Consider the following 14,681-nt stretch of genomic DNA (forward strand, 5'->3'; position numbering starts at 1 on the left):
GGACCACCAGTGGTTCAGGGACCACCAGTGGTTCAGGGACCACCAGTGGTTCAGGGACCCGGGGACCACCAGTGGTTCAGGGACCACCAGTGGTTCAGGGACCCGGGGACCACCAGTGGTTCAGGGACCACCAGTGGTTCAGGGACGCGGGGACCACCAGTGGTTCAGGGACCCGGGGACCACCAGTGGTTCGGGGACCACCAGTGGTTCGGGGACCACCAGTGGTTCAGGGACCACCAGTGGTTCGGGGACCCGGGGACCACCAGTGGTTCGGGGACCCCCAGTGGTTCGGGGACCACCAGTGGTTCGGGGACCACCAGTGGTCCTTGAGAGTGTTCCAGGTGGTCACCAACTGAACCAAATGGACCATTATAGATCTTTTAACTCTTGAGCATGAAAAATGAAACCAAATGGATCCTTACGGGTCCATTTGGTTTTATTTCACACTCTCAAGAGTTAAATTATTATTATATCTGCATCACTTAATTTAAAAGAAGTCTATACAATTAGACGTACTGTATAGGAGAATTGTCATTTTGGTCAACGTTTGCCTGTTATCTCTTCTAATGGTACCACATCAATGCAAAATCGTATCCAAAAATAACGAAATATTATTTTTGGGGTCCGAGAAGCTATAGTCTCATCAAACGGTGGTCCGTGGCTCAAATGCAGAATAATGAATGGGCCTTGATATGGAAAGGGTTGAAAACCACTGGCCCCTACAGTAAGTCCTACACCTACAGGTTATACCCTTCTTCAGGGTACGTTCTTCATACCCTGAAGAAGGCAACCTGCTTGCCGAAACGTTGGTTTATTTAAAAAGTTTATAGCATCGTGACTTGTAGATCTGCCATGTTCACTACTGCCATGTTCACTACTGGAACAACAATTGAAAATGTCCCCCAAAATTGGGACACCAGGGTTTATTGCAGGGATACTCAAATAGATTTACCTGTGGGCCACATTACAAAAATGGCAAGGGGCCAGGGGCCAGTAGATAAAATTACGACATTAATGATACTTGATAACTCTCTCTTTCAATTGCTTTATTTTCGCAAAATGTATCAAAGTACAATGTGCATGCACACAATATGTAAATAAATAAATGTGTTACATTTTCTTGCATAAACACAAAGAGCTGTTTCCATAACTGCACAAATTATTGCACATAACATGAGTAGCTGTTATAATAACATAATAACATAACATGAGTAGCTCTTTGCCTGCCTGCCTGCCTGCCTGTCTGTCTGTCTGTCTGTCCATGAGTAGTTATTTGTCTGTCTGTCAATGAGTAGCTGTCTTACTGTCTGCCTGTCTATGAGTAGCTGTCTGCCTGCCTGTCTATGAGTAGCTGTCTGCCTGCCTGCCTGTCCAATTGTCCATGAGTAGCTGTCTGTCTGCCTGTCTGAGTAGCTGTCTGCCTGCCTGCCTAATTGTCCATGAGTAGCTGTCTGTCTGCCTGTCTATGAGTAGCTGTCTGCCTGCCTGCCTAATTGTCCATGAGTAGCTGTCTGTCTGCCTGTCTATGAGTAGCTGTCTGCCTTCCTGCCTGTCCAATTGTCCATGAGTAGCTGTCTGTCTGTCTATGAGTAGCTGTCTGCCTGCCTGCCCAATTGTCTATGAGTAGCTGTCTGTCTGTCTATGAGTAGCTGTCTGCCTGCCTGCCTAATTGTCCATGAGTATAGCTGTCTGTCTGCCTGTCTATGAGTAGCTGTCTGCCTTCCTGCCTGTCCAATTGTCCATGAGTAGCTGTCTGCCTGCCTGTCCAATTCTCCATGAGTAGCTGTCTGTCTGCCTGTCTATGAGTAGCTGTCTGACTGCCTGCCTGTCCAATTCTCCATGAGTAGCTGTCTGTCTGTCTGCCTGTCTATGAGTAGCTGTCTGCCTGCCTGCCAGCCAGCAAGTTGGTTAACAGAAAATAAATTGTTATGGCTGAGTAAAATAAAATACAATAAACACAATTTGCCTGAAAATAGATTACCCAGGCAGCTATGACCTTTTTCATGAAAAAAAATGAGTAGTGATATGGCTGACTGAGTAAAATAAAACAATCTACCTGAAAATAAATAGCTATAAGTGAAGAGCAATTTCCGCAATTTCCACAATTACCATTTCCACAATTTCCGCAATTTCCATTTCCGCAATTTCCGCAATTTCCATTTCCACCATTTCCGCAATTTCCGCAATTACAATTTCCGCAATTTCCATTTCCGCATTTCCGCAATTTCCGCAATTTCCATTTCCACCATTTCCGCAATTACAATTTCCGCAATTTCCATTTCCAACTATTAATGGCAGCTGCGTTTCATCATTCAAATAAAATAGAATTCTGTCCGTTTAGCTATAAAATTATGTCAGGGAATAGGGATACACAGTATATGTCTTTCATTTGCATTGCATCTCCCCCCCCCCCCCCCCCCCAAGCTTTTATTTTCGTTCGAGTAATAGTACAACTCTAATAGTATTACTTATAATAATGTAATTAAAGATAACTTCATTCAGATTTATTTATTTTTATTTCATTTTCCAGATTTCTTTTCTTCTTTTTTTTAGATTTTCATTGGTGGGCCAGTCATAATGGTCCCGCGGGCCTGATGTGGCCCACGGGCCTGAGGTTGAGTATCACTGGTTTATTGTGTTTAATCGTACATTCAAAGGCAACAGCATCAGGAAGAAATGTTTCATTGAAAGGGAGAAAAAAAGAGAAAGAAACAGCATATCAATAACTTTACAATTATGATATCTCACAGCACCTGGTAGTAATGGTAGTCATCATCAATAACAAATGACACTTAATTGTAGTTCTATTCACATTAGGGAAAGAAAATGAATGGTACCCTCATTCCGTTTGTTTCGATAGTTTATAAGTGGATTCTAATACAAGTTCCATTGCATCCATTAAGTTCAATACAGTACAAAGTAAAATCCTGTCAAATCCAGGATGTGCTGGAGGCAGCATACTCTCCCGTAGGGCCAGGTGGTCCTTGAGGGAGTTCCAGGTGGTCCCCAGCTAAATGATAGAGAGTTGGTAACCAAATAGACCCTTATTCAGTAGATCTTTTACTCTTGAGAGGGTTGGTTTAATTTTACACTCTCAAGAGTGAAATTATTGTTAAAACATCTACACGATTAGAGAATGTAGAAGAATTGTTATATTGATCAACGTTTGCCTGTTGTACCAATATCAATACAGCATGGAATTGTGGACCAAATCTTATCCAACGATAACAAAAATAAGATTCTTTAGTTTTGGGTCTGAGACATTAAATGGTGGCTCAAATGCTGAATATTGAATGGACCATGGTATGAAAAAGGTTGAAAACCACTGTCGTATAAGGCCCTCACAAAACCAAGCGTTAAAATCACATCGACTAGAGTGCAGATGCTTATCATTTGGGATGTGGCTTTCAATACAACTTAAGGGCCGCATGAATAATAGAAAATACTCCACAATAGCTTCACAATAGGTTAATTAATTCAAATTATTCATCATTTGATCAGCTATTGCACCTTGCCTCTTCTCACCCTTATACAAGGGGTTACAAGTTAACAGCCCACCTCTCCAGAGGCCATTACTGTACATACGATAATAGTATGACCGGTTCTCACTTTCACATAAAACAATCATTATTACCAAATAATAATTGTGATTAATAATCATGATTAAAATATTAAGTAAAATAATCGACAGGAAATTTGTTCAGCCCCAATACAACCAACATCACCAAGGAATCAGTGCAGATCAGACTCAGTCAAATATAACTGCGTGTATCTGCACTGCAAGTCAGCACTGGATGGAAGATAAGTCACTGAACAACTCTGCCACATCAAAACCTGAGAGAAAATAAGCACAGCCATTGTCTGAGAAACTTGCATTTCAAGGTTTCAGGTCATTCTAAATGCTACTTGTGAGATGTCCCAATGTTACATTGTATGTCACACAAAAAGAAAGTACATTGAGTTTGTCATTTTAAGTCAGCATTAAGTTAAGACTATTTTCTCGAGCCAGACTGTTGACTCACTTTTCAAATGCTTCCGTCATACAGTCTGTGAAAGGAAAGCAGTGGGAGTGAAGCTCCCCCTATACTTCCATTCCATCTTTCCTGTCGCAAAGACATGCAAATCTGTCATATAAGTCAAAATAATAGAAGCATTACTGTATAGCTTGCCGCTTAGCAGAAATTTAAACGACAGAGATATATTTTAAATACATTTTTAAAATATATTTTAAACGGAAATAAACAAACATGATTATGTCCTGTTATCAACTTTCAGGAGGTGCAGCTCCAGACTATGTACTGTAGTATTCAGAGACTTCCAGATTAAGTAAAAACGAAATGGTTTAATCTTCACATATACGGTAGCCCCTGACTTGCAGAAAAGCGTCTAAAGATGCTGTCACCTTGGTTCATCATCATGACGGATTCAAAATGTGATTATCATCAATATAACTTTTTTGTAGCACATTGCGACACGTTGTCTGTTGTAACACAGATGTAACAGACAGACGCGTTGTCTGTTACCACATATGTAACAGACATCTCCTTCTTTTATCTCCTCCCATGATGTCTGTTACCACAGATGTAACAGACATCTCCTTATTTTATCTCCTCCCATGATGCAACTTGGGCGGCTTATTGTAAGTGCAGCAGGCCTTTGATCATTAAAACAACAACAATCACATGGAATACATGGACCGGATCATACACAAAATTAAAAAAGGCATTCAAATGGCACTTTACACAATTCACAGTGAGCAACTTCCCTTTTTAACAGTCAAATGTACACATGAATAACGATCAATAAATGATTTGTATAAAAAGTATGTTAGACTTGTTCTCCACGAGATGATGTACAGTATGATGATGTATGATGCATCTACACACAGCCATCTACAGTTATTTAATTCTAACCATTAACCAGTGGTGGAAATTAACTGAGTACATTTATTTAAGTGCTGTACCATTTTTGCTTTATACTTCTACTCCACTACATGTTGGTAAGTGTGTACTTTCTACTACACTACTGCCAGTGGGCACCGGAACCTTGTGGTCAACGTTGTTTTAATGAAATGTATTTCTTTCTTTATCTTTTAATAAACCTATGCTTTGGGAAAGTGTCAGAAATAATGTCAAGTATAAATTAATTTAACATGCACAGTACATCATTATCAGACTCACAGTATATTTGCCCTTCGATTTCTTCTTTATACACAAAATGATTGCAGGGGATCACAGGGTTTGTAGCAATTGTAGAAACACTGGGCCATGAATGTAATTAGAAAAATAGTATATGTGTTTGGCCCCTCATGTATGAAATAAATGTAAATATAAAATCAAATATCAAATATTTATACAAAATATATGCATATTATTATTTTCAAAAACGTTGGCCAGAATTACCAGGTGCCCACTGTTCCGGTATATCATTTGCAGATTGAGATTCACAACATCAAATATAACCATCAAGTAAAATAACAAAATAGAATAAAATGTGATATACTGTAGAATAAGATAAGCTGACCAGCTCCTGACTCCTTTACCGGCCACATTATGTGCTAGACATAAATGCATCAATAATTATATTAATGTATTATTCCAAAAATGGACCAGTGTGCATAATTATAAGTGCTAATATTTGGTGGTTTAAGACCAAAGTGCTTTAATCCAAATGTATTTATTTTTACAAATTTCAAGTTTTCTTTTGTGTTTGTGTTTCTACATTAAGATAAATGGTACAGGTGGCCGGTTAAGACTTGGGATGCGTTGCCGGTTAAGACACATACGTGGCCGATTAAGACTCACCTGTGGCTCCGACATGCGTTGCCGGTTACGACACATGCGTTGTCGGTTAAGACTCATGCATTGCCGGTTAAGACACATGCATTGCCGGTTAAGACACATGTGTGGCCGGTTAAGACTCACCTGTGGCTTCCGCGTGCGGTTAGGGTAAGGTTTGGGGTAGGGTGTCGGACTACGACTACCGGACTGTTAGTACGTCGGACCAAAGATAGGCACCCCAATCGGACACGGTCTGCTCACAATATAAAGCTTGCTCATAAGTACCTCTGCACACAGTCTAACCAAACATATCCAGCTCTCTCCCAGCAGTGCTAAACCCAGACAAAGTATGCAATTTCATCCAGATCCACAGGATAGTCTGTGAGGTGCAGTGGCTCCTTGATATCAAACCTCTCTCCCTTGTAGCTCCGCCATCGGCCAGCAGGCAGGTAGATATCGCGCTCTTGCTTGCCAGGCTCTAGAACCGGCGCCACCATGAGGTCGTCCCCGATCAGGAACTGTGAGTCGACTTTATAGGCCGTCTCGTCGCCCGCGGCGATCCACCACAGAGGCCTAATGATTGGGTCGCCCGTCTCGAGCACCTCATACGCCAGTTCTAGGATCCGTGGTGCTACGATGCTCTCGTGGAGAGCGGTGTACTTCCGGGCGATTTCCACCACTTCTTCGTCGTATTCCCAGGGGGGTACGGAGAACTGCATGGACGGCATGAAGGCCGACAGTTCCAACCAGCGGATGTAGAGCTCTCGGTCGGGCAACACTTGATTCCCGTCGGTGCGATTCCAATAGGCGTTTCCGCCGATCATGTCCGGTAGAATGAACTGATAGCCCAGAATGCTGATGGTGAGCACTGTGGGGATGAGAGACTTGAGTCCCATTTCATAGCCCCACACTGAATCCCTATCTATAGGCCTGAAGAAGCACGATATGTTCTGGGACTGGTAGCCGCTGCGCAGTTCAGCGCGGTCGTTGTACGGAATGGCCATCTCTGTGTAACGTCTCGTGAAAGCGCTGGGATCGCGGATGGGGACTTTGGTGCTGAACTTCCAGGGCAGGTAATTCGTCTCGCCGGCGTCAAACTTGAAGGACGACACGCCGTACTTGGTTCGCAATGAACGGAGGTTGGAGGCGAACCACTCACGTGCTTCTGGATTGGTGAAATCCAGAAGGCCACCGATGCCGTTCCACCAGCGCACCAGGGCGGGCAGGTGACCAGTGGGCTCACGTACAAACAGCCCTTTCTCTACACACGTGTGGAAGTTGTCTGAATCGTAGTTAACAAACGGATGAGTCCAGAGCGACACAAGAAAGCCGTCCGCTTTAAGCTTATGAAACATGTCCGAGGCATTGGGGAACTTGACCGTATCGAAGACGAATTCGCCGTAGCGTTTGGTGTAGCGGTCGTCCAGTTCAAGGTGGCTACAGTTGAAGCCGTGCTTGCGGATGTTGGCGGCGTACGTCAAGAACTTCTCCTGGTCTATGTCTTTCTTATGCATCGCCCACGAGGACCAGATGGGATGGCGGAACATGGCCTTCGCGGGCACATTGTTGGGTTTGTTGAAGTATCGACGGACCATGTACTTGTGAATGGACGTGATGTCTAAACCCACGCAGATTCTGTAGCTGAGCTCGGCACACGGTGCCTCTCCCGGGAGCGGCTTGAAGGGACTGTCTTGGTAGCGGGCCTGGAAGAGCATGGTTTTTTCCGTGTCATTCCAGCCCAGGTGAAGGGGCACGGTGGTGTTGATCTTGATGGCCGTGGCGCTCGACGAAAGCCAATAGCTCTCCAAAATGCCCCCGAATTCATCTCGGCTCGAGTAGATGTCACTCGTGACAAAGGGTTTGGGGGTCTGCTGGCCCTTGACGGCTATAGGCCAGTGCTGAGTTGCGGACAACGCACCGCCGTACCAGTGTGAGAATTTGTAAGTCATGGCGTGCTCCACGGGAATGTCGGGAGCCAGCTCCTCCCAGCGCACGCGATAACACTGCACCGGGGCCTTGGGTTGCACCGTCTCAATGAAGAAGATCAGCTTTCTGTCCGTGGTTCGCTCGCAGCTCAGCATCTCCCCCTCTTTAGAACACGAGTCTAGATCCAGGGTCCCAGACCTGCCGAAAATTCAAGAAGCGTTCTGATCTGAACTTGCTGTGGTATAGCCGTCATAAATAATGAACATAAAATATTCAAGAAATGTCTAAAAAGGTTTTAGGTTGAACCATTCACTGATGCTTAGCTTAACCCTTTATAAATTATTCAAGGAGAGGCTCCCCAAATGGAGAAGTTGAGGTACCGTTTATGTTCAAAGTTTGAGCGCAGACCATTGGGATGGGTCAAATTAACATTTACATACTGTAGAAGGGGGGAAAGCATTTTAAAGTCTTAAATGTGAAATTAAATGGGTGGGGTTCATAAACATCACACTAGTGGGACTATTATTTATTCTCTGTATTCACTATACAGCTGTTGATTATTGCATTTGCAGTTTTTTTCATTTCGATCATTTTGACTATCAACCTGGTCAAAATGCCTAGTTTTGTCACACTTTTGGGTTAAAGCCCATATTGATGTTTGCTGTTAATGTTGTTATGTTTAAAATATATATATATAATATAATATAATAGCCTAATGACATACCCAAAACAGGGATAGATTATTAATTGATTATTTTATAATATTATCCATATTTTTTTATAAATCGGTTAAATGTATTAGTCTGATTAACTGTTACACCCTAATTAAGTTTGCACAATGATCATATCACTTCACCCCAACCCTAGGCACCACTGCCTTAATCATGTGGTGCTGTCGTTAGTAGGAATGAACACAGAAGCACCTGGGAGGAAGTGCACTAAGAAGGGGGAGTATAGTAGCCAAACCGAGTTCCCGATTTACACAAAAAAAGGAGATGGCGCCGCAAGAGGCAAAAACAACTACCGAATGGATTCCCAGATTGCCCCGAAACCCAAATGAATAATATAACCAACCTGAAATCCATCCTGAAGACAATGGCTCCTGCCTGGTTGCGGATAATGTAGCCATCCTTGTTGAGGTCCAGCAGCTGGGTCTTCAGCAGCTCTGCCTTGCGCAGCGAGGCGATGTAATAGCACCAGGCCGTCACCGCCGCTATCAGCAGCACCAGCCCTATGACCCCGGCATACACCAGGGGGCGCGTTTCTTTGTTGTGTTTCTGCTTGGGGATCACGTCTGTGATGGTGCCCCCCGCGCCTCCCGGGACCACCTGGTACATGACTCTCTCTGCTCAACAGGGGGGTTCCAGGGGGGTTCCTTCTCTGGTGGTGACTTCTCAATCACCTACAAACAGGTGGTGGACAAAGTCAATAATCAACCTCAGCACTTGTCGTTGAGTCAAAGTATAGATACTCCTGGACGAATATTACTCAAGTGAAAAGGTGCTCTGCTATTTATTTATTTTTTACTTAACCCATTAACACCGGGAAAGCTGTGAAATCTGTGTATTTCTTATTTTTGCGTTGGCTATTCAATAATAGCAGCTATATGCGCTAAAAAAAGACAGCTTGTTTTCTGCTTAAAAAATATATATACATTTTTGAAAAATCTTTAAAGTGTTTGTAGAATCAGCCTCAGGTCTTATACCTGTAAAGCCTATGCATTGTTATACAGTGCCTATTAAACTGGGAAAGCATAGATGTCATATAAATGTTGCTATGTCACCATGACTTTTTCAGAAAACTTAGGTTAGGATTTAGAAGCCAGGTCTAAATGGGTTAAAGTATTGGAGTGCAAGCACTCCAATACCACAAATTGCACAGTACATTTTCATTTTTTTAATATCAATGCATTACTGTATTACTTTGACACTTTTCCATAAAGTTGAAACAAGCTCACGCACTATTTTCACTTTATTTGAAATAGGGCTTACATGGTTCATTCATATCCTTTTCCCTTCCTAGAAATGTAGTGGGCCCAAAAGTAAGAATTTGTCTTTGAAATGTAGTGAAAAGGTGAACTACTGTAAGTACTTGAGTTTATTGATTGATTGATTGATTGATTGTATACTTTATTAACAGTCTGCAAATGGTACAGTCGTACGATTATACAACGGCGCTAAAAGGGTAAGTCAAAGAGCACTATGGTCTTGTTTCCATTGTGGTACTGTGTACTAAAGACATACAATAATATACAAGACACCATCAACCCTAGTAGCAACAAACCACTGCCTACGAACCATTTGATACTCCTCTCTTGTCTGGGAGCTTGGCAGACGGCAGACACTAGGATACACTGCTGTATGTGCCTGAGTTGAGAGAGAAGAAAAGAAAAGAAATCTTTCAAAAGACATGTCACTCCATTTCCTGAAGTAAGACGGCCCTGGCCCACGCTGCTGGCTGTGTTAGAATTCAAGTGTGGTCACGTCTTGAAGTCACTGAAACATTGCCTGCTGCATGGCGATCAGTGAAACAGTCACTGAAACATTGCTTTCTGCATGGCGATCAGTGAAACAGTCACTGAAACATTGCCTGCTGCATGGCGATCAGTGAAACAGTCACTGAAACATTGCTTTCTGCATGGCGATCAGTGAAACAGTCACTGAAACATTGCCTGCTGCATGGCGATCAGTGAAACAGTCACTGAAACATTGCCTGCTGCATGGCGATCAGTGAAACAGTCACTGAAACATTGCCTGCTGCATGGCGATCAGTGAAACAGTCACTGAAACATTGCCTGCTGCATGGCGATCAGTGAAACAGTCACTGAAACATTGCCTGCTGCATGGCGATCAGTGAAACAGTCACTGAAACATTGCCTGCTGCATGGCGATCAGTGAAACAGTCACTGAAACATTGCCTGCTGCATGGCGATCAGTGAAACAGTCACTGAAACATTGCCTGCTGCATGGCGATCAGTGAAACAGTCACTGAAACATTGCCTGCTGCATGGCGATCAGTGAAACAGTCACTGAAACATTGCCTGCTGCATGGCGATCAGTGATGGAAGACTACTACTACTACAACTAAACTAAACGCCTGGCTTTCGGAATTACGTCATAGGGCGGCCAAGTCTATGGACTTTGAATGTTTGTTTTAGACGACTTTTAACAGAATAGCAGCCAGGTCTATGGACACGTTTGTTTAGAGCACAAACGTATCAATACCACAATGTAGAAATAACAAGTAAAAGGCTGGTATTCATTATGAACTATGAATATGAAGTATAAATTAACTTGAGGAAAAGTGTTATTTGTTGCTGTCCGGAAGAGACACGCACACACACATGCACGCACGCACGCAAGCACACACACACACACACACACACACACACACACACAGTCGCAACCAAGTCACTCCTAACTCTTTCAAAAAGACTCTACATCCTCCACATACCGGTAATTAAACATCCTCACATGGAACAATGTAGCAGCAATTTTAGTAATTACACACGTTTCGGACCCATTTGTGATTTTGGGAAACGGGACTATATTGCCTGCCATGATGTGAGACAAAGTTATTGTGGGTTCACATGCACCGCAGCAATCCCAACGTATCACTCCAAATGAAAGACAAGACTCATTTGTATGGAAGGAAGTAAGAGACGAAAAGGCAAAAAGTGGATTCAAGACAAGTTCTCCAGAGCTTTGCCAATAACGTCCTGTGCTGCCAAGGCACATATAGTGGAAGTTTGGGATGTGCATGACTGACCAAAATCATCGAGTTTTCATAGTCTTCAAGAGAATGGATCAGTTTGCTGATAATATTCATGACCTCGCTGTATTTTAGTTTCATGAGTTTTACTTATTGTCTTTCTTTTTTGTCCTTTTTTCAGCTGAAGGATTTTCTAAAGTGCCCATTTATTCGCAGTACTGTATATAGTACCCTTTGATTCAAATGATCCATTCTCTTTTTTTATTTTAGTTTTTTCTTTATCAGGTTTGTCTCTTTAGCACACAGAAAAGCCCATAACAGTACAGGTATACAAACTGGTACACTGTACTGTTGTAATAAAGTAAAAACTTAAAACATAAAAAAAGAGAAAGGATCATTCGAATCAAAGGCTATACTGCACATACAGTAATAAAATCCTTCAGCTGACCAACACATTTTGGTATTAAAGACGATACATGACTTTACAGGAAGGAACACGCCTGAGGGATAAAAAGCATGGAATCAAGGTTATGGGTAATTAACTGGCTGATGCTTGTTCTAGTCATCTAGTGGCTACTATAGCGAATCAGCATAGATTAGATTAGGATGCAGGAACACACACCGAGAGGACTTTCTGCCTATAAAGTGCCCCTGCTTGCTGCTGACTGGTCCTAACTGCAATTGGCCCTCATGGTCTGCGCTGGCAGTGGCAGCCCGGGTCGATAATAAAGGATGCCTGCTATTAATTAGCAATCTAATGGACTAATTCTGTGTTCAACCAGCCTTGGTATGGATCGCCCCCAGCCCCCGCCCCCCCATGATAACACCTACCCATCTTTAACCCATTAAAACCGGAAAGCATCTGTGTAATTTTAGATTATATACTGAAAACCATTAGGATTTAGACGGCATTTCGTCTCGCTTTCGTCGGGCAGAAACGTCTTAACTCCATATTCTAACTTGTGTATTTTTAGTAATTGAACGGTTGATCATACTGTACTACAGCGTCACACAAACGCATGAAAAGTAGCAGATCTACAAGCTCGAAACTACTTTTGCTCTTTCTGAATTTGAATCCTGAAAAGTAACAGTTTTGGACATAATGAGGTACAGAGTCAATGTTTTAACTTAATCGGCCTCAGGTCTACATGGGTTAACACAGACTTGTTGGCTTCTATTGGGCTCAATTAAACTGGGGAGAGATATATGAGTTGAAAAAGGTCCAGGTTATAGTTATATCACAGGAAGAGGAATTATGCACTTAATTAAGGCGTTAATTGAGGTTTTGTTAGTAGGCTAAATGGTGCGAGAACAAGCAGAAGTGCAAGTGGGGAGTGCAAGATACCTAAAGAGGAGAACAAAGCTTAGTAAAATGATCATGAATTTGACGGAGTATGGGCCTAAACTGGAAAAAGGAATAGGTCTTTGATAGGGCTGGGAAGTTAAACCAAAAACATCGAAACCGATATTCTGAAATAATAACTTAATCTTGCTCATGTGCATTAATATATGAATCGAGAAGCATTTTTTTATATTCGATATTTCTTCATTCTTAATGTGGCGGCAGTGGCTCAGGGATAGAGCGGCCGCTTGGGAACCGTTAGGTTCCTAGTTCGATACCAGGCTCCCCCAGAGTTAGTGTTGAAGTGTCCTTGAGCAAGACTCTGAATAGAACATATAATTGCGGCCTGGGCCATGGCTCAGCGGTCCAGGCACCTTGGCTGGTAATCCAGTCTGGCAGGCAGTGTGCCGCGGGTCGACTCCCGATCCCTATGGCCTTTACTGCATGTCACCCCCCCCTCCCCCATCTCTCTCCCCATTTCCAGTCAGCCTACTGTCTGTCCCTCCATAAAATAAAGGCGAAAACCAAAAAAAAAGAACACATAATTGCTTTCGAAGTAAAAGTTTGAAGTCATATTTCTTGAAGACACATTTCACAAAATGGCTCTGGACTCAAACTCTGCATTGAGACATAAGTCAGACAATAATAATGTTTTGTATTCAAGCCAAAGGACAATGTATTTAAAACTCCTCCATCATCACAGCCCAGAGTGTGGCTTTGTTTAGGAGCCACTATATGGAGGCCACATCTCTGCCATTTCAGCTGATCCATTATCTTATCTCATATTGTGACATGGTGAAAAATAAACAGAAAAGTGCTGATGTACTGAAAGAAAAGCAGAAGCCTGTGAGAAATCATATCCCGTTATCTGAGCTCTGTGCGTGCGTGCGTGTGTTCAGTTTTGGGGTGGGGGGGACTTTATTTTCTCGCTTAGTAGGCTATTTAAACAAACATGAGAAAATATTGACTTGCGACGTGGCAATAGTTGTGATCCTCTTCAAACTGTCTATTATAGATATCATCAAGCCAAGAAAAAGAACAGAAAACATGCATGCAGGGCAGGCTACTATAATTATAATGCAACCATATGTTGTGCACGCACGGTAAAGCTAAAGCCATGCATGACCACTCCTATGACTCCGCACATGGTCTGTGACCGCAGGGAAAGCTGTTAATAAGGCGCATTGATGATGGGTAATTATAGTAGGCTAATCGATACGCAATTGCAGGAACGGTGTCAACAAAGTGTAGTCCTATAGCCTATATTTTTTCTATCCACTCAACAAATGCTCTTTAAAACTCATTCTACCTACCGATCAAACACGAGCCCACTCCGTTGAGATAGAAGTCCAACTTGTTTGGCAGTTACTGTAACTCTCTCTGGAACTGGAACAGTACGAACCAATAACACATTGCCTTGTCTACGCCCACCAACTCAAACACACAGATGCTGCTTCGGGACAAGGGCATGTAGTATGGGAAATGTAGTTCTATAGGAGCGATCATATGTAAATGCCAATGCCTTGCCTGGCCCTGATATATCCACGTGGTATAAGGCAAGGCCAGTAGGCCTATAGCATTTCATATGGAGTTAACTTGTCACAATTTTTGCTTTGACTTCTATCTTGGTCCGCAGGGCAGGGCAGACCATTAAAGAAAAACATATTCATTGTACAGTCAGTAAGTAGGCCTACTTAGTTCAGTAGGCTATACCCATGTTAAATTTGCTATTTTACTTGTGGGAATTGTATGAATGTGTTTAGGACTGTTGTTGCATTATATTTTTCAACATAAAGAACATAATATAGGAGTAGGCCTACTGTAGGTAATCTCAAGACATATATATTTTTTTACCAGATTGTAAATGGGTTCCCAGATTGTAATATTGTAAATAGACAGTCTGACTCCACACTCATTGAAGT

At 42.5% G+C, this 14,681-nt stretch overlaps 1 protein-coding gene across 2 annotated transcripts; it reads right to left on the reverse strand.

Annotated features, from left to right (window-relative positions):
• Positions 1 to 4,322: 4,322 nt before the first annotated feature.
• Positions 4,323 to 14,167, reverse strand: myorg (myogenesis regulating glycosidase). 2 transcript variants are annotated; one of them, XR_013965760.1, is made up of 5 exons: positions 14,073 to 14,167; positions 10,004 to 10,072; positions 8,781 to 9,108; positions 5,925 to 7,904; positions 4,323 to 5,804 (listed from the first exon to the last, which is right to left on the reverse strand). XR_013965760.1 is itself a non-coding variant. In XM_080788999.1 (4 exons), the coding sequence occupies exons 3-4, from the start codon at positions 9,041 to 9,043 to the stop codon at positions 6,113 to 6,115; spliced, it is 2,055 nt and encodes a 684-aa protein (XP_080645125.1). In that variant the 5' UTR covers positions 9,044 to 9,108; positions 10,004 to 10,072; positions 14,073 to 14,167; the 3' UTR covers positions 4,323 to 6,112. The 2 variants fall into 2 exon arrangements, 1 of the variants encoding a protein (XP_080645125.1); XM_080788999.1 differs by having other exon boundaries at positions 4,323 to 7,904.
• Between the last annotated feature and the right edge of the window lie 514 nt (positions 14,168 to 14,681).

Source organism: Protomyctophum bolini, assembly GCF_963924005.1.
Source record: "Protomyctophum bolini genome assembly, chromosome: 2".
Lineage (NCBI taxonomy): Eukaryota > Metazoa > Chordata > Actinopteri > Myctophiformes > Myctophidae > Protomyctophum > Protomyctophum bolini.